Genomic DNA, 18,860 nt, shown 5'->3' with positions numbered 1-18,860 from the left:
CATACACTTGCATCAGAAACATAGCTCAGAGGGATAACAACCTCTTTAAACCTCTAACACAATACGCTTAAAAAGTCTGCCCTGCTACATTCAATGCATCTTATTTAAATAGTGCTTAGTATAAGACTTAAAATCCTAATTAGTGATTTCTGACTCCCATGACCCTCATTCTATTATTTAGAACTTTGAAAAGCATATTGAATTTACAAAGCAGTAGAATTTAATACAACAAAAGCCATTTTATTTACATTATTCTTCGGAACAATATTGATGTTTTCACCATGCTACTTATTAACAAAGAAACAAGTCAAAAAACACATGACATTTACATTTATCTACCAACACTGTAAATAATCACTGTATATACAAAGTACTTATGCCCCTACTTATGATTAAAATCAGACATAAAAGATATTTGGGTGGAAAAGGACAAAACAGCATATTCTGTGTGTTCATGTTACAGGAGATATTTCAAGAGATATTTGCAGGTTTTTCAAGTCCACCAGTTGGTGTTTTGGGCAGGCCCCCACGCCCTCTCTCTAGTTTCAGGGGCATAAAATCTTGGAGATCCTCATACAAGTTTTTGTAATCCAAACACTGTAGTGCATTTTTAGTAACAAAGACCATAATCACCAACTAGCAATTTTCACTGTTCAATCCAAGTGACATGCAAAGAGTAAAAGAGACAGCACAGTGAAAAGCATTTAACTAAATTCTTTTTAGTATGTGGCATTATCAGCAGAGATGAATATTTACTTTAAAAATGCAAATTTTATGCTGAGTGTCCTTTAAAAAACTAGCAGCACAAACCAGATATCCCTGTTGCATCCTGAATGGCAGTATATTATTTCGTTGTCCATGATTTTTGACTTCCAAGGTTTGCAAATGCAGACACATCAAGACTTTTACCACTGTTGCATTGTTCGTATAAAGTCTGAAATTTAATAAAAACACAGGTATTCAGGCAAACATAATTGCCTCAGAAATAGATTCAAACTAAAACTTTGTAGCAATTAACACTTGAAAAAAACCTCATCACCTACCCCTAAAAACTAAAATACACACTAAAGTTCATCTCAGAAATCAGCAAATAGACAGTTTAGTAGTACCAGTTCTAACGCACTGTAGTGCCTATAAAGATAACAGACTACCACTTAAGCAGCTGGCAGAGAACAAACTAATTTGAGATTTAAATCAAGTTTACTCTGTTAATTGTGTCTGATGCAGCAACATCAGAACAGAGGGAAAAAGGAATTTGCATATATGGTATGAGCAAGATTCATACGAGGAAAGCAGGAAAAACAGTGGCCACAAACAGCCCCGTTGCAACCATATCGTAAAGTAAGAGCATAATCTCTTGTTCACGTCATTTTAAAAAAAATAAAGTTTGACCAGCAGTGAGCTCTCAAGGGATCTTTCAGGGAAAGAGGATCTTTGCGTTTTTTTTAATTGAGATAATTTTCTTTTTCTTCCCCATTCATGAAGCTGCTTTGCATTCCATCTCAACTTATCCTGTCTTTGACCACCATAATCTCTTCTGAATCTGAGTCCAGGAAGAAGTGAAAAGAAAGGAACTGGCAAAAAGTTTCCAAACTTCTAAAAGCAGTAAATGGAGAGGCTGGTAAAAATACCTCAGCGTCCAGGGACAAATTCACACATAGGAATGCACTAACAACTCAGCAACTTCCAGGGAATAAAAATAGCAGCTGTCCAAAAGCTTGCACACCTCACATACTAGTTTTGCTCATTTCTCCAAAGTGACTGCTCTCAAATTAAAAGAAATATTACCATCTCTGACTTTTAGTCAGCTTAAAAGGAAAGTAATGCTGCAAGGACCATTTCAGAGAAAAGATGAAGAGGGAAAAGTAAAGCCATACAGATAGTCTGAGAGGCAGAAAGGACAGAAAAAGCTAAATCAGGACTGCTATCACCCTTTCCAACACCTCCCGTTCAGGGAGGACATACAGAGATCCTGCATGCTTGCAAATGAAAGCACAACTGTCATGTTTTTATAGTGGTAAGAACTAATATGTGCATCTCTCCAGCTTTCAAAACCATATTTTACCTGGTTTTATCCTATGAACATGTTGTATTACCATACAGAATATACAAGAAATAATTTACTTACCCTAGCAGCTCTAGAAATAGAGTTTGGAGAATTCAAGCCAACAAGTTGGCCTAGGATATGCTTCATTTCCTCTGTCATTCCTTTTGCATTTGGAACACCTGCAGTTAATTTAAGATTACACTAAAGTTGCAAATAATTCTGTGTAAGTAACAGTGTAGTATGTAAGACATAAGTCTGCTTTAAAATGAAAAATTTCAGAATTAAAATACAGAAGTTTTCTGAAACATGCACTGGTAGCAAACAAAATAAATCACGACTCCAGCAACTGTAAAGTACATATAAAAACACATTCATTTTCTTAAACAGAATTGTAAACACTAGTGTAAATATACTTTAACAAAGGTACCTGTTTGAGAATGAGTTTGAATTTGAACATAGGGATGCATCAGCAACTCGGAAACAGATATTCTTTGTTTCGGGTTTCTTACTAAACAGCRCTGCAAAAGAAATAGGAGAAAGAAAAATGCTTTGCTTACAGATCAAGAATTTTCCTAATTAAAATTTAGAATATATAAAGACCTACTGGTAGATACATGCCAGAACTTCCTACTACCAAACCACTTACTCAAAAAGACAAACTCCTCAAAGTACAATAATATATAACTAATTGCCCTCATCAGCAATTATCTTTACTCTCAAGCTTGGTATCCTGCTTTACTGAAGTAAAATGCTATACCAGAACCTGCAATATAATTTTATTTTGAATGATGCAAAAATGACACAGACAAATTGAATCTGCCAGGAAAGACTGCTTCACAATCAGCTCTTCCTTTATCTTTTAAATAATGTGAATAAAAACTGTATAGATGCTATGATAATCTTTAGGTTTAATCACACTTCTACAGATGTAGCAAGTTTGTACAGAAATCACTCCAAAAATTAATATTGCACAAAAACAGAATTTAGCAATCTTACAGACTGAACGTCAGGAAAACCTAGATTCTACTACCTCTTCAACACAACCATAGTTTTATTTTCACTGATGATGGACCTGCACATTAACAGCTCAATCTTTGTACTCACTCCTTACATACCATATAGAACATATGAATAGTAAAGCCTGAAATGTCTTGATTAGTGAAATAGAGGTTCACATTGACTAACAGACAGAAGTCACAAGCATCTGAGTATTCTCAAACACTTAATCTATACCATACAACTGCTATATACTTGCTATATGTTAGTGGAACCTTTTACCCTTAAGTAGTAAGGCAGTGTATTCAGAGATATCCTCAAGCCCTGGAAGACACTGATATATGCCCTAACAACACCCACATGACAAGAACACTCCCATACACACTTTTAAAGAGATAAACTAAATTTATCACCAAAAGAATGCATGCTTAATCCTTTGAACTTAAGTACACTTTGTCCCACATCCTAACAGCTCTATTCCAGAAGAGCAAGCTAGTCTAATAACAATCTTTTCCAGTTAATCTCCTGACCATTCAGTACAGTTAATTCAGTGAATATACAGATGGAAGTCTAGTCTCAGCACATTTTCTTAAAGTCCACCACTCCTCATGAAGGAGCATAGTCTGGGAGTAGATGTACCTGAAGGCCTGCCTACCTTGAACTACGGTTAATTCCCTAGTTTCTCATGAATTTAGTTGTTCTTCACATTCTGGCAGAGCAGCCATAAGGGAACCTTCACTTTTTCTTAGCAAGGTTCCTCACATTTTTTTCCTGCTTAGATCTTTGAGCAAAGTAAAAGCATTCTCTCTCTTTCTCCTTCTTTGTCCGGTCAGCACAAATAGCTCCCCTTCACCTGGCAAGGAGCAAAGAGGACAGAGGACTGCTGTAACCACCTCCTTGGACCTATTTCTTCCTCCGTAATTCTCCAGTCACCACATTCATAATGATCAGTCAACTACTTCAAAATCACTAATGCAACTGCTACCATACTTGTTCCAGTTCATACTCCTATTCACACCAGTTCCACTTTTTCTCCTAGTCTGTGACCCATATAATCCTAGAGGGATTAATGAAGGGACAGGCAGGAAAGAGGAAAAATCTGTCTTGCAGCTGAGTTAAGAATTAGCACTTGTTACTTGTTTTTGTAACTGCCAGATTTGTAGCCATAATTACATATGTAGTTGCTCCACCTACCACTTTGAAAAGACTGTATGATGCATTCAGTTACATAACACACCGCACAAGCTACCGACAAAAAGCCGGGGGGCACACTGCAACCTCTAAATCCAACCGAGCTGCAGTCAGAACAGTGCTTTTGACTGAAGTCTCCAGATGTGAAACAGACATTTGAAAGTTAAGGGAGCAAGTATTCTGGATTTCAGTTTGTGTACCTTGCTCAGCAGCACAATCAGCCAGTTTAGTTTATGGTTCCTGAGAAAAGGGTGAAGAATGGGACAGAGAGTACAAAAGCTACTTTATTTACTTTAGGTTGTTCTGCCAGAGCAGTTAAGGCATATTCCTTTAAGTATTTACTTGCTTATTTGCTAATAAGTTGAAAATAGACTTTTACCAGGGATAACATAAGAGGTAGCTCTAGCTTCTGTAAATCTTGTTTTAAAACAAGCCCTATGATTACAAGTAATGGTGGACATTCATCTGGGAAACAAGTTTCTGAAATACAACTCATTTACTCTGTCCAAGAATACACGGTTTAAAGAAGTTACCGTTATTTGAATCAAAATTAATCTTGAGATAGTTACCTTCAGCACATCTTGAAGATCTTTCTCAGCAATATCTGGGAACTCTATTTCGTAACTTGGATCAATGATAGCATGCAGTTTATTGACTGGATTTGTTATATGTTGAAATGGAGTCCTTCCATATGTCATAGAATACAAAATGCATCCCAGTGACCACACATCACTTTTAGGACTTATCTATACAAAAAACAAACAGAAAATTAAGATTACTTCTCAGTGACCACACATCACTTTTAGGACTTATCTATACAAAAAACAAACAAAAAATTAAGATTACTTCTCACTTATAGAAGTGTTTCATCAGCCAACAGCTGTCATTTAATTATACAGCCATTTCACTTCGTAGTCTGCCTATTTTACACTGGGTAACAGATCTTAGTAACTATCACACATGAAGGCCAAGATAGCATGCCATTATAAACTAACAGTACTGTAATGTAGATTCTTTCAATAATATTCAATAAGGTATTTTTATTAATGAATTAAATTGATCTGAAGAGATACCTAAACAGCTAACTTAGCCCTTAACAAGTTGAACCACAAGATTTTGCTTTAGGAGGTGTATGGATAAATCCAAACACAAGTGTACTGAATTAATTTAGCCCAGAAACCAAAAAAGGGCATAAAAAATTCCAAAATTAAAAGGTTAATGAAGCACTACCACCTGGCAGCGTATAACAGCACCACAGGGAACTTATTTTGGAAAACAACTGATTCCTGCAGTGCTCAAATATTTTTGCCAGGCAGGCTGTTTACTCTGTTTCAGCCTGAGGATATGCACATCATCATGGTCAATTCTTAACTGGTTTACTCAGCAGGGCAGCAACATTATGGATGTACATGTATACCAAAACAGGTATGTCCCAGAAGTGGAAAATCACAGTTCAAGTTACTCAATCTTCAAGTGATTCAGATCCACTTTCCAACCACATCTGGGCTGTTCTCTGCAAGAAGACTTTCCACTTCTCCTATTGAAGCTGAAGAACTAAGAACGTAAGGCATTGGGGGACACAAAGGGAGCCTGATTGCAACATAGTGGTTAGACTTTCATTAGGACAGGCAGAACTCCAGGAACAAGTCCGTACTTTGTGGGCAATACATAAGAATTTGAAGGTAAAAATAACAAAGGCAAAAACTCATCTTTAACAAAATACAAATCCATTTATACAACTCAAAGAAACATCATGTTCTAGATTTTAAAGATAAGATTGTTCCTTTCAATTGTTACAAGAGTCACAATCCTACATGAGTCTGTGTATATTTACCTGTATGTACTTTTTACATCTTAGGTGGGTTTCTACAAAATTATTCACCCCTTAACTGAAATATGACTGACAATACAAGATTAATTTCCTTTAGTACTTGCTCTTCATTCACATATCCCTGGCAAAGTTTTAATGGAAGAGTACAAGATACAGATCTCCATACTATAGGAAAAATCTATAGCAACACAGAACTCAAATATGCTCTCCTAAATGCTAGATTTTGTTATATCATCTTTTAAAATATCTTGTTAGGTATCATTCATTTCCTGTAAAATCTGCCTCTCACTTACAGGATTCACTATATGACAATGACACCATCATATCTTATTCGTTAAGTAACCAACACTGGTTTGTGACAAAAAAGTAAGTTTCTTACCTCAGTTAAGAAAGCAGCTAAAAGTGCAGCTATGTAGAAGCTAGCATTAATGTCAGAGCTCCACTATCTTTCAGCAGAAAGAAGCCAAAACAAAAGGGCATGAGCAGCACAATAGGAAATAAAGAAGCAGTTGAGGAATGATTCTCTAGGAGTAGACTCCAGAAGACCTTCCCAGAAACAACCCCCTCTAGCCTGATGTTATTTCAGTGGAAAGAAGGACTTGTCAGAGATGCACAGCTTGATTGATCACTAACAGGCCCAAAAATGTTTTGTAACACTAGTCATAGTACAGACTCAGATATGTTAAAGGCTGCACCTTCACCTCACTGTAGCCCATGATTGAAAAAACAGAGAGGCAGGTCTTCCTTTTTGGAATGAGGTCTGTTCTTCATTTCTTTAGAAGCAAAGCACAGAATCTTAGCTGTTCACTTTTTCCATGACTTATGTTCACACTGATCATCAGGTTTAGATCTAAAAGCTCAGAGTGAGCTTCTGATACCTGTTTTCCAATATTACTGTTTTCAAAGCAGTTAATTACCAAAATTCAGATGAAATGTCAAAATCTTCAATTTCAGACTGCATCAGCTGTACTTTTTTGAGGAACACTAGTACTTTTGTCAGACTGCTGACAGAGCAGAACATGGGGAAGGAGCTGAAGTTCATGGTTAATATACTCATGAATGTAGGCAGGAGATGACAGCAGGCAGCAGAACTAGAGACATCTTCATATACAGAATTTAGATAGGCAAACCGTGTTGGGACAACTGGCTCTCCTTTTATGAGATTTTAGGCTGGGAAGTCAGAAAGGGAAAGAAGGCCTGGGGCACTTGTATCAAGGCTCTTTCAAGGTTAGTCACAAAGAATCTTTCCAAGATGAGTCAACAAAAGCACAGAACACCACCACCACCAGTAACCTCCATCAAATAAAGTCTGTAATAAAGCAGAAACCTGAACCTCAAAATGCAAAGTGGCATACTCTAATACAGATCCATTGTCACTATCCATTGCCATTCATACTGGTAACATCGTAAGAAGTTTTCTATTGCTCAGTGAGAATGTATTTTAAAATCATTTTATGCATAATTTAGGCCTAATCTGCTTCTCATGTTTTTGTCAGCTCCATCAATCCCCAAAGTCTGTATATCTGCCTTTATTTCAATTTCACTCTATTAATTCACCACTTCTATTTTTCTAAATACTAGCTGCAAAATGCTTTTAGGTAGCTGAGAGAGGAGCAAAGAATTCCTTGCCTGCAACCTCTGCCCACCATTATCTTGGCAAAATGGATTGTATCCCATTCTAGTTTTGGTGGAAGATTTTTTAAAAAGTCTAAGTCTTATGATTTCATCAAAATTACTTTCTTTTTAATACGAAGGGGAACAGGAGAAAAGAGATCATACATTACCTTAGATCGAGATTTCCCATTTTCTCCATAGGAAGACATATCTTTTATTGCTTCTGGAGGCATATAATTCATTGTGCCAGCCTAGTTATAAAAGTGCAAAAATATTCTCTATTTAAATGAGGCATGCACTTAATTTAAACTTAGTTGATAAGGAGTTAGATCATGGTCTCAAAGCTCTGAAAAGCATCTTGTAAATTCAGAAGTTAAGATCTTAACTCAAGAGATTACCAAGCCGTATCTAATTAGAGGGGGGCAAGTTAAGCACACCTTTGGGGAAGGAAACAAGTGCAGAGACCAGGCTCAAAGTGGTTAAAGGTTGCCAGCTAAAGGAGATTAAAGAATTATACATTTTATAGATACCTTATTTAAGTCAAACACATGTGAGTATGGTCCCTAAAAATCATAGTTTGATAATTGCTTTATATACCAAAGTAAATAGTTAAGAGAGCCTATAAAGGAACTATATCATAACTAAAATACTTGGTTGGCAGAGACCTGCAGATATTCTTATATAATTCTTACCATTCAGCATAAAATTTCAGCATTCATTTTTAAGGTGCAACAGTGCAACATCAATCAACATAATTAAGTACTATAACACATCACAAAAAGTTCAGTCTTCCAAAAAAATTTCACCTGAGAATCTTTAACAATGCTTGTCACATCCGGCTGCATTTGGTTTGCAATGCCAAAGTCTATCAGTTTTAGCATTCCATCCACTATCAGAAAGTTTGCTGGCTTCAGATCACTGTGAATGATGCCTTTAAAGTTAAATAAATAAATAAATAAATAAATAAATAAATAAAATAAATAAAAAAAATAGAGTCAATCCACCTGACTGAAATTTTGTTGTTTTTTAAAAATTTACTTCCTCTACTCCCTTGCACAAACAGAAGGTGAGCATCAACCACATCTCGCCAAAACAAAATATCCTTTACAGATTTCATTTAAAAATAGAAGTCACCTCTATTTCTTTTTAAACATCGAAGACTTAACCTGAGTTTATAGCAATAAGTATTACTTAAATCTGAAAACAGCCTGACAGCTCCAAAAGACTTGAACTGCACAATTTTTCCCAGCTACAGATCTCCTGCCTAGTTCTATGTGGTATGTACACAGCTACATAACACAATACTGAAAAAGGTCAGCATTTTAGCTTCAGATTTTTAACGTTTTTTTTTGCTGACATGGGCTGTCACTGTCCTTTAATCCTCATTTCTCCCACAAGGAAACAAGTATAGCATGCTATTCACAAAGTTGACAGCTTAAATACAATTGCAGAAATGAAGAAAATCAGGATAGTAGACTGAAGAAAAGAGCAGTGAGAAACCAGAAAGCTGAAAAGCCAATACCAGAACTGAGAGGAGATGAGAGAGAAGAAAAGACTGTGACATATCATCTAGACACCCTCATAGCAGTCCTGATCTATAGATGCCAGATTCTGAACAATACAAACAATAAGAAAAAAAACAGAACAAAATAACCACACACATCTTAGTGTAATCTTCTGGGTGTGCTGATGGGTAGGTGAGTGTTTTAAAGGGAGCAGAGAACAGTTGAGAGCAGAATTTTTTGTGGTTTTAACATTACTTATTACAAATACTGGCCCACTAAACAACTGTTCTGGAGCAGTTCTACAGCACATCTGCTCCTATAGCTTTTTGACAAATAATTAGACAAGCAGGTGCTTCAAAAAAAAAAAAAAAAAAAACTTGTATTGCTTAGTCTGACATTATCTGCTTCCTGATCTCAAAGGTACCATTCTCATCTTTCACTGAGGATTATATACAAATTTGACTTTTCCCAAGCCCTGCTTACATTACAAATTATCAGTTTTGTTATTCTTATTCACTTAATCAGTTAGTTCCCTCTTTGTGTTTCAAAGATTTTTGGTCCAAGGACACCTCACATGTCAGGCAGCAAGTCTTAGGTATGGAAGAAAATTCCTTTACTAGATTTTGCTGTCTTCCTGCACAATTCAATGTTTCAATGTTCTTGTGCAATGAAAAGGAGGAAATGCTCCCTTTTATATCCTACAAGTCTCTCCACATCAATCTTTTCATTCTTTCCATTGTACTACAAAAACAGAATACAGGTGCTTGCACATCAAGCCTGTAAATAAGGATGAAAGGAGGCCTAGAGATGTGAGGGAGGAAATGAGTTGAAATATTATATCAGAGTAAGGAGAAGGAGAATAGAGCTCTGTAGAAGCTGACAGTAAATGGTAGTTTCTCTGTTGAAGATAAGTAGTTTAAATTTGAGTCTAAGGGGAAACAAGCAGTGCCGGGAATATGGAAATTCCAGTAAACAGAAAAGACTGTTTTCTGGCTGTTGCAAGGAAACAAAGCATTATACARTTTGGAGATCCCTTTGAGTTATCAAAGCAGGACTATCTCTACATGAAACTCTGTTTTGCTTAAAACYTTTTTGTCACAGAAAAGCAAGTATCATTTTAGAAGGTAGGAATGGCTTCTTCAAATACATCAGTAATAAGAGGAGGACTTGGGAAAATGTGGGCCTGCTGCTGAATGGGGCAGGGGCCCTGGTGACCAGGGATACAGAGAAGGCAGAATTACTGAATGCCTTCTTTGCTTCAGTCTTCACTGCTAAGGGCAGCCCTCAGGAATCCTGCAGCCTGGAGACAACAGAGAAAGTCTGGAGAAAGGAAGGCTTTCCTTTGGTTGAGGAGGACTGGATTAGAGGAGGACTGGATTAGAGATCTCCTGGGCAGGCTAGACATCCACAAATCCATGGGCCCAGATGGGATGCACCCACGRGTACTGAGGGAGCTGGCAGATACTGTTGACAGGCCGCTCTCCATCATCTTTGAAAGGYCCTGGAGAACTGTAGAGGTGCCTGAGGACTGGAAGAAAGCCAGTGTCACTCCAGTCTTCAAAAAGGGTAAGGAGGAGAATCCAGGAAACTACAGGCCAGCTAGCCTCACCTCCATCCCTGGAAAGGTGATGGAACAGTTCATCCTGGATGTCATCTCTGAGCATGTGGAGGACAAGAAGGTGATCAGGAGTAGCCACCATGGAGTCACCAAGGGGAAATCCTGCTTAACCAACCTGACAGCCTTCTCCGATGGAGTGACTGGCTGGGGAGATGAGGGGAGAGCAGTGGACGTTGTGTACCTTGACTTCAGCAAGGCTTTTGACACTGTCTCCCATAACATCCTCCTAGAGAAGCTCAGGAAGTGTGGGTTAGACAAGCGGACAGTGAGGTGGATTGAGAACTGGCTGAAAGGCAGAGCTCAGAGGGTTGTCATCAGTGGCATGGAGTCTAGTTGAAGGCCTGTAGCTAGTGGCATCCCCCAGGGCTCAGTGCTGGGTCCCATCCTGTTCAGCTTCTTCATCAATGACCTGGATGAGGGGACAGAGTGCCTCCTCAGCAAGTTTGCTGATGACACCAAGCTGGGAGGAGTGGCTGACACACCTGAGGGCTGTGCTGCCATTCAGAGAGACCTGGACAGGCTGGAGAGCTGGGCGGAGAGGAACCTCATGAGGTTCAACAAGGGCAAGTGCAGAGTCCTGCACCTTGGGAAAAATAACCCTAGACACCAGTACAAGCTGGGGGCTGACCTTCTGGAGAGCAGCTCTGCAGAGGAGGACCTGGGAGTGCTGGTGGATGACAGGTTGACCATGAAGCCAGCAATGTGCCCTTGTGGCCACGAAGGCCAATGGTTTCCTGGGGTGCATTGGGAAGAGTGTTGCCAGCAGGTCGAGGGAGGTGATCCTGCCCCTCTACTCAGCCCTGCGGAGGCCCCATCTCAAGTACTGTGTCCAGTTCTGGGCTCCCCACTAAAAGAGAGATATGGAGCTACTGGGCAGAGTCCAGCATAGGGCTACAAAGATGATCAGAGGGCTGCAGCACCTGCCCTAGGAGGAACAGCTGCGAGAGCTGGGCCTGTTTAGCCTGGGGAAGAGGAGACCAAGGGGGGATCTTATCAGTGTGTACAAGCACCTGAAGGGGGGGTGTCAAGGGGACAGGGACAAACTCTTTTCAGTTTTCCCGTGTGACAGGACAAGAGGCAATGGGCAGAAACTGAAGCACAGAAAGTTCCRCCTGACTTCCTGTGAGGGGGAATTTCTTCCCTGTGAGAGTGATGGAGCCCTGGCACAGGTTGCCCAGAGAGGTTGTGGAGTCTCCTTCTCTGGAGCTGTTCAAGGCCCGCCTGGATGCAACCCTGTCTGACATGCTCTAGGTGACCCTGCTGAGCAGGGAGGTTGGACTAGACGATCTCCAGAGGTCCCTTCCAACTTTACTGATTCTATGATAAGGTCACTAGGCTTACAGTCAAACAGAGACCAGCACCACCTCCAAAACTTGAACTCACGGTCTGTCATATAACCTATACAAATTCAAAATTAAGAATACCATATTCATGGATTGTGTGAACAGCTTCCAACATATTTTTCCAATAGCTCTTTCGCTCCAACGGATCAATGTTTTTTTTCTTTTTGAGCCAGCTGTTGAGATCAATATTTCCACACTCCATTACCATGTAGATATGATGATCAGTAATTTCACTAAAAATAAACAAACATACTTACGTTTGAATTCAAAGTTATTGCTCAAGGAACACAAAAGAGTCATTTAATAAAAATAGCGTTTACTCACTAGCCATAAAGACGAATGATCTTATCACTGTGTTGCTGGAGTTTACTCAGATGAGCAATTTCATTCTTATAGCTCTCAACAGTCTGTTGATCAGCTTCTTCTAGATTCACATATTTGACAGCATAGAGCTGTTTCTTTTCATTCAATACTTGAAACACCTGCAAAATAGTATTAACAACTTTATTCATTTCCAATTCTGATTTATTTCATTCTTTCATCTCACTACAGTCAGAATTTCAAAGGGAAAGGGTACCTTTTCAAAACGAAGGAGCAACACTAAATTTACAGATTCCTTCACATTTGCTTAATATCCAGCCTTTTGAGTCCAGCCACATTTCAAACCATCATGAAGGAAAATTAAGAAGCCAGCAGTTATAATAGAAACAACTTTCTACTAGAAACCATCTCAGGATCAATTTTACCTAAGGACATAGGCCTTCACGTCTTCCCTAATATAACTTCCAAATTCCACATAAGCTGCAGAAGACTGCAGTAATCAGACACAGTCCATCTACCCTGAGAACTTTCAAGGGCCTTACACTGCTTGGAAATGGGTGGCTTGTAATCACATCGCACTAAAGAGATGAGCTCTGGCATAACCGAAGCACTGATTTTACAAAGAGTCTCTCCACCTTAGAAATTATCATCTTCAAGAGTACATACCTACTACCTTCAGACCTTTCTGCAGAAAGCCAAACAAAAAAAGTAGACTCCTTTTCAGATATACATGATCACTTTGGGTGATCACCTTTTTCTATTTACATATTTTTTGTTCAGTGTTCTGCATTTACCCTTTACTTTAATACAGACCCCTGTATATACCTGCCATTTTACTTTGTTTCTCCTCTAAAATGAGAACTACTGCTTAACATCCTGCACTCATGTTTTATTAGGGAGATGAACAAGGCAAGGACACTCAAGTAACGATTGTTGCAGGCTGAGGATTCAGACAGATAACATTATACAAGTGTAAAGTTTCTTCTGCACCCATTATGCATAAAGTCTAGGGTTAGCATTAGAACAATAAAATTCCAGTTCTCTAGGTCACCCAAATGCTTTGGGCATATTATTACTAGCTTAGGCATGAGTTACCCAATTAATCTAGAAGGATAAAAACCATAAATAAATGGAGTGGACAGAGAGGAGAGAGTATGTGTACACAAACATCTTACCTTACTCGAGCCTCCACTACCTATTTGCTTTAATATTGTATATACTTTTCCTTTGACGACAAGGCATTCAGTTGAAGGTATAGAAGCTGAAGCCTGTACAAATGCAGAAAAGTTAATATGAAAATGACTTTTGACACACATGCAGTAGAATTTGGTATGGCCTTGCTTAAGTTAATATCCTTCAAGTTGTCTTAGTCTTTCTGAACAAGGTAAAATATGAAAAAGCAAATTTAGTGTATTAAACTACTAAAATTTGAAAATCTTCAGTGACAGTTCTTCTGCAACAATTATCACAAAGTTCCTAGGCAGCATGGATGAATCTATAGGATTTCATAGGTTGTCTATCAACATTGAATATAGGCCTTGAAAAAGCCTTACAAAACTCTGTAGAGACCAAAGACTAGATGTCACACCAAAACTACTTCTGTGCTCCTGAAAACAGAGGTAGTTACCTATGCTTACAAAAGAAATTCCAACAAAAGCTTAGAATTAAGCCTGACATGCTTGTGGAGGTACTTCCTTTTTTTCTTTTTCATATTTTTATTTCACTCATTTACCTATAACTACCACATAGGCTCATGAATATCTGAGTTGAAAGACTGGCAATATCCATGCTCCATGGCAATTCTGAGGAGAATGAAGCCTACGCTCTGCCAGTCACCCACATGATCCAAATTATACAGTTTCTCCAACTATGCTCARTACTAGAATAAAACTTTCAAGTGTGATGCCTGTAGAAAAAAAGTCAGGTTGGAAATGATGGCAATATCATGTGTGCTTTTGTGACAGTATCATGGACCACTGAACAGAAAGCAACAGCAGACTTACTGGGACAGATATAGAACTAGCCTGACTGTGGTCCACAATCTGCTCTAGACTGACATCTCATCTAGATATGACTTACTCTTTTTACATTAAGTTGTCCATGGGTGAAACGTATGCAACCACACTGAAAGCAAGATCTAGAATCTAGAACTTCCTCCAAAATAGAAGACTGTCCCCAGTGTGCTGTAGTTTTCTTTCTTCTTTTGGACTTCTTGCCTTTTTATATACATAAATTCAACAGAAAGAATGCAAAGTGGTGACAACATAAATTACCCAGGACTCCAGTGGTCAGTGCATCATTCTGGAAAGCAAGTTCAGAATCTCTGCAGGTCAAGGACTCATGACCTACCTTTTATCTGGACTTTGAATACTGAACTATTTTGAATAAAAAATAGCCATCTACCCTCTGAAGATTCAATACTGTAAATGCCAGCTGAAAGGAGGCACTTAAATATCCTATTCTGACATACTCCTATGACTACAATGTTTTTCACTAGATGCTTTGCCATCTGACACAAGAGCATTGAGCTCCTCTAAAGAATACTGATGCTTTTCACATTGAATATCAAGAAAAGGAGGTTCCTCAGTATGAAGAGAAGTGCTCTTAAGTAATAGTCTTGGAAAGCCTCAGACAACGTGAAGAAAGCAGAATATCCGAGACAAGTGTTAAGTTACAGCATGGAACTAACTTAGAGCTGTACAGAAATGATGTAGTATTGGAATATAAGCTTGATAGCACCAAAGTCTGCTAATTAGAAATATGCTGTACTGTCCTTATCTGCTGTAGCTACACCAAGCCATAAAACAGCCACAAGATAATTATCAGTCCTCTGATAAGCCTAAATTCATTCCCCAGTTTTATCTACAATTGGTAAGATTCCTATCAGAATGTGCAACTCAAAAGTAATCCATTTTCACATGATTTTAGATCTCTACATACCTATTAAAATACGTGACATTAACAGAATGAAGAGAACGCAACTCCTCGTTCTCTGTCCTCCTTCATGTGCTTAAGGTTTCTAATACACAGTTTGTCTTTTTGGAGAAAAGTAGTGTTTAGATGTTGGAGATAAAGACTTGGTGGTTTTGCCAGGACTGAACTGATTTTTGAAGAGTTGATCTATTTTACTGAAATACAGACATACTTATGAAGAAATAGCTCTTTTAAGAATAGCCATTCAGACTACTTTCCATTATTCATCCATAAAGATGAACAGTAACTGTAATTAAATTTAAAAGAAAATATTTACACTAAAGAAGTGGCCAAGATTAAAGTTTTTCAGGGTCTGAAAAATGTGACAGGTGATTTTAAGTGCATAAGACAACCTAAAATTGTTACCTGCAAGCCAATCTGATTTTGAAATGGAGTTGCTGGAGTATGCGGTAAGAAATATGGTAGCTGGCTGTATGGAGTAGAAATTTGACATCCTGGTGGAAAGGCATTCTTTACAATGGGTGTTCTGAAACTAAAAATAAAGATCATGAAGAAAATCTGCATCTAGCAGCTTTTTTTTTCCCAAATAACTTTTTTAAAACACAAAGCTGAAATCTTCAGTGTTTTTTCAGACTTAACAGTTGACACAATCAGCAAAAGTCCAAGCCTCTGCTAGATTAAATACTTATTACTAAGACTACCAATATTACACATACATAAAAACCCTTAGGTACCACAAAGTCAACAAGTTGAAGAATCCTTAGAAGTAAGCTTAAAAGCTATAGAATAGAAGGGTTAAACAGGTATGTTCTTTAAAATATGAATGGTTTTTAAACTATTCCCTTGATGCCTCGGTAATATATCTAGTTATATTACCAAATATACATTTTTCTACTGCTCCTCTGCACTAGCTGAGTCATGCCTCAAACAAATACTCAAAGGAAGACTTAAAGCAAAAAAACAGTTATGTTGATAGTGTCAGGTATTGTAAGTTACTTCAGTTTTATAATCAGTGCAAAGTTATTAGTCTCAAACTATATAGGGCTCTTACAATATTAACCTAGTGCTTTAGAATCATGAATGAATTTAATGTTCAAAAGAAACTAGGCCAAAATACCATGCCAGTATTTACAGACAAGAAACTGATAGATTAAGACCAAAGGTGAAAAGAATTTAATATACATAAGACTTTTTGTAGAGAATAAAATGACAAAAACTTCATTTATAAATCCTTCAGTGTGTTCAGCACAGCTCTCACTCATCACAGCAAAAGCACTTAACAGTTCTGCATACTTACAACACATTATGTATAATGAATTTGATTTTAAATAATCTCCATAGTATCATATTGTGGAAGAGGCAAGAATAGAATATATTTTGAGGATCTTTTTTAAAATCAACTTCCATCGTGAGATCACCTAATTCATTCATTACATATATTCTAAATTTCACAGCTACAGAGGCAGAATTCACTCCTAATAGCACCTATTCATCAGTCTTGACCTACATGATTCACCCTAGACACTTGTGAAAATAGTAGGTGATCACAAATGTAATTATCAACATATGAACAGGGATTTATGCCAAATTTAGGATTGCATGGATAAACAAACACTAGCATTTCCTAACTCAAATGCTTTATTCTGCAAGCCTCTAGATTTCTTACACTCTTAAACCACAGATACTTACATCATCAGAACCAGCCTGGTTCTCAGTTACCAATGTAAAAAGCCTGACAACCATAAAAAACATGGCATCTGAAAGAAAAAGCACCCTGTAGTAGGAATCAGAGCAATAACTCAGTGCTGTACATAGACTTACTGATTAGGTGGTGTACTTCCAAATGCTGAAACATTGATGTGGAAGCAAATGCAAACTGAAACTTAGTTAGGCAATTGACAAAACACTGAAAGCACCCAGTAATCTTGTTTGCTATCCGAATAAAAAGCTTTAGAACCTTGTTAAAAATCACTGAAGTCATTGCTAAGGTCAGCTTCTGTCCACAACTATATAGCTTAAAGAGAAATAGCTTACCAGTCCATATAATCATTAAATGTGGTGCTTGGTGTTCCACAAACATACAATGGATCATTTTTCTTAGAAACAGCATCTGGTGGTGATAGTTCTTTTGAAACTGGATGATTAGATTGTTCAAAATTTGATTGTTTTCCCTACAGAGGGCAAAGCAAACTATTATTCCACAAGAAAAGTCACAATTAACACAGAAATCACCTTTTCAACACACATTGAAAGTGTTCCTGTTGAACACATGGTCTTTGTTATTTTACCTCTTTATAGCAGTTTTTCCAAGTCACCTCTTGAACTGGCCATTTTTTTCTGGAGTTAACACAGCTCTGCTTTATCCAATCTATTTGCTTTCTATAACCTTCAGCAGAACTGGATTGTTGCTGCTGGCTTTCCAGACCTCTTGGCTCTGGTATCTTCAGCTCTTGATACTGGATTTTATTTTCTGAGTTAATCATTTTAAAACAAAATGACACACAAAAAACAAAACTTAATATTCTAGTGCTTTAGTACTTTAAACCATTTTAGACAGATTTGTCCCTGTTTCTAAAATAAGTTTATTTCTACACCAAAGTAAATGAATACACTTGACTAAATGGACTCACAGACATCTTTTATGCAATTAATACTTAAAAGGCCTTAATCTTCCTTGTCCACATTCAGTTCAATGTGGTCACACAGCAACTCTTTTTGCAAAATCTTAGGATATTACTATAAGAGATGCATCTGTTTTTGTTCATCAACATGCACAGACAGATCATATCTATCACCTGTACTGTATCACCCTAGGACACTCAGGAGTTACAAAACTAAGTATTGCAACATGGCTTTTTTTAAAAAAAAAGAAGTCTTTTGCTTATGATGATAGGCAACCTGTTTAGAGAAGCAGAACACGCCTTTGCAATTGCTGACACCAAAGCCATAAAGGGACATGGCATCCTCAGTCACTTGGTTCTCCTATAGATTTAACAGGATATTGAATTGGTAGCAGAAAGCAGAGCAGGCTGCAGATAGCACCAGCTTGTGTTCCATTGAGTGCCTGGTCAGGTTTTCCTCTTCAAAGAGCTAGAAAGCAGTATCCCACACTAACAGAAGCTGAGTGCAACTCAGCTACTGAAAGACTGAGCTACTGAAATCAGCATCTCATCCAGAAGCCTGAACTAAAACATGAGCAGATGAAACTATACAGGAACAGTTTGCGTTTCAGGCTATAAGTCCATTAAAAGTTCTCATTGAAGGGGGAAGGGCAAAGAGACAGAAAAAAGACTGACTGCACTTGGAAAGCCACCGTTTATATTAATCTTTTTCTTTCCTAAAACAGGCAAATATTTATATAGTTCTAAATCCCACCCTTGCAAGATCAGACATCAGTGCACCAGCTTTTTTTTTCCAGCAAGATAAGAAATCAAGGAACCTCCTAGCAAAGTAGATTTCG

At 37.8% G+C, this 18,860-nt stretch overlaps 1 protein-coding gene across 3 annotated transcripts in view; it reads right to left on the bottom strand.

Moving 5' to 3' along the window:
* Positions 1–219: 219 nt before the first annotated feature.
* The window catches only part of TTK (TTK protein kinase), a 42,040-nt gene continuing 23,399 nt past the window's right edge, over positions 220–18,860 (bottom strand). For 2 of the 3 annotated variants that reach the window (XM_085316079.1, XM_085316080.1), the window contains 9 exons: positions 17,689–17,870; positions 17,435–17,571; positions 15,806–15,932; positions 13,642–13,734; positions 12,470–12,627; positions 12,227–12,378; positions 8,486–8,610; positions 7,850–7,930; positions 4,936–5,047 (listed from right to left, as the gene is read on the bottom strand). In XM_085316079.1, the coding sequence (XP_085172205.1) occupies positions 4,970–5,047; positions 7,850–7,930; positions 8,486–8,610; positions 12,227–12,378; positions 12,470–12,627; positions 13,642–13,734; positions 15,806–15,932; positions 17,435–17,571; positions 17,689–17,870 (1,133 nt within the window). In that variant the 3' untranslated portion in view covers positions 4,936–4,969. Of the gene's footprint in view, positions 935–2,128; positions 2,227–2,474; positions 2,566–4,803; positions 5,048–7,849; positions 7,931–8,485; positions 8,611–12,226; positions 12,379–12,469; positions 12,628–13,641; positions 13,735–15,805; positions 15,933–17,434; positions 17,572–17,688; positions 17,871–18,860 lie in introns of those variants that run through there. The other variant, XM_085316081.1, reaches the window with a different exon arrangement.

Source organism: Rhea americana, unplaced genomic scaffold (genome assembly GCF_003343005.1).
Source record: "Rhea americana isolate MKP2758 unplaced genomic scaffold, rheAme1 scaffold_45, whole genome shotgun sequence".
Classification (NCBI taxonomy): domain Eukaryota; kingdom Metazoa; phylum Chordata; class Aves; order Rheiformes; family Rheidae; genus Rhea; species Rhea americana.
The sequence above is the reverse complement of the archived record's forward strand: the minus strand, read 5'-3'. Positions and strand labels throughout refer to the sequence as shown.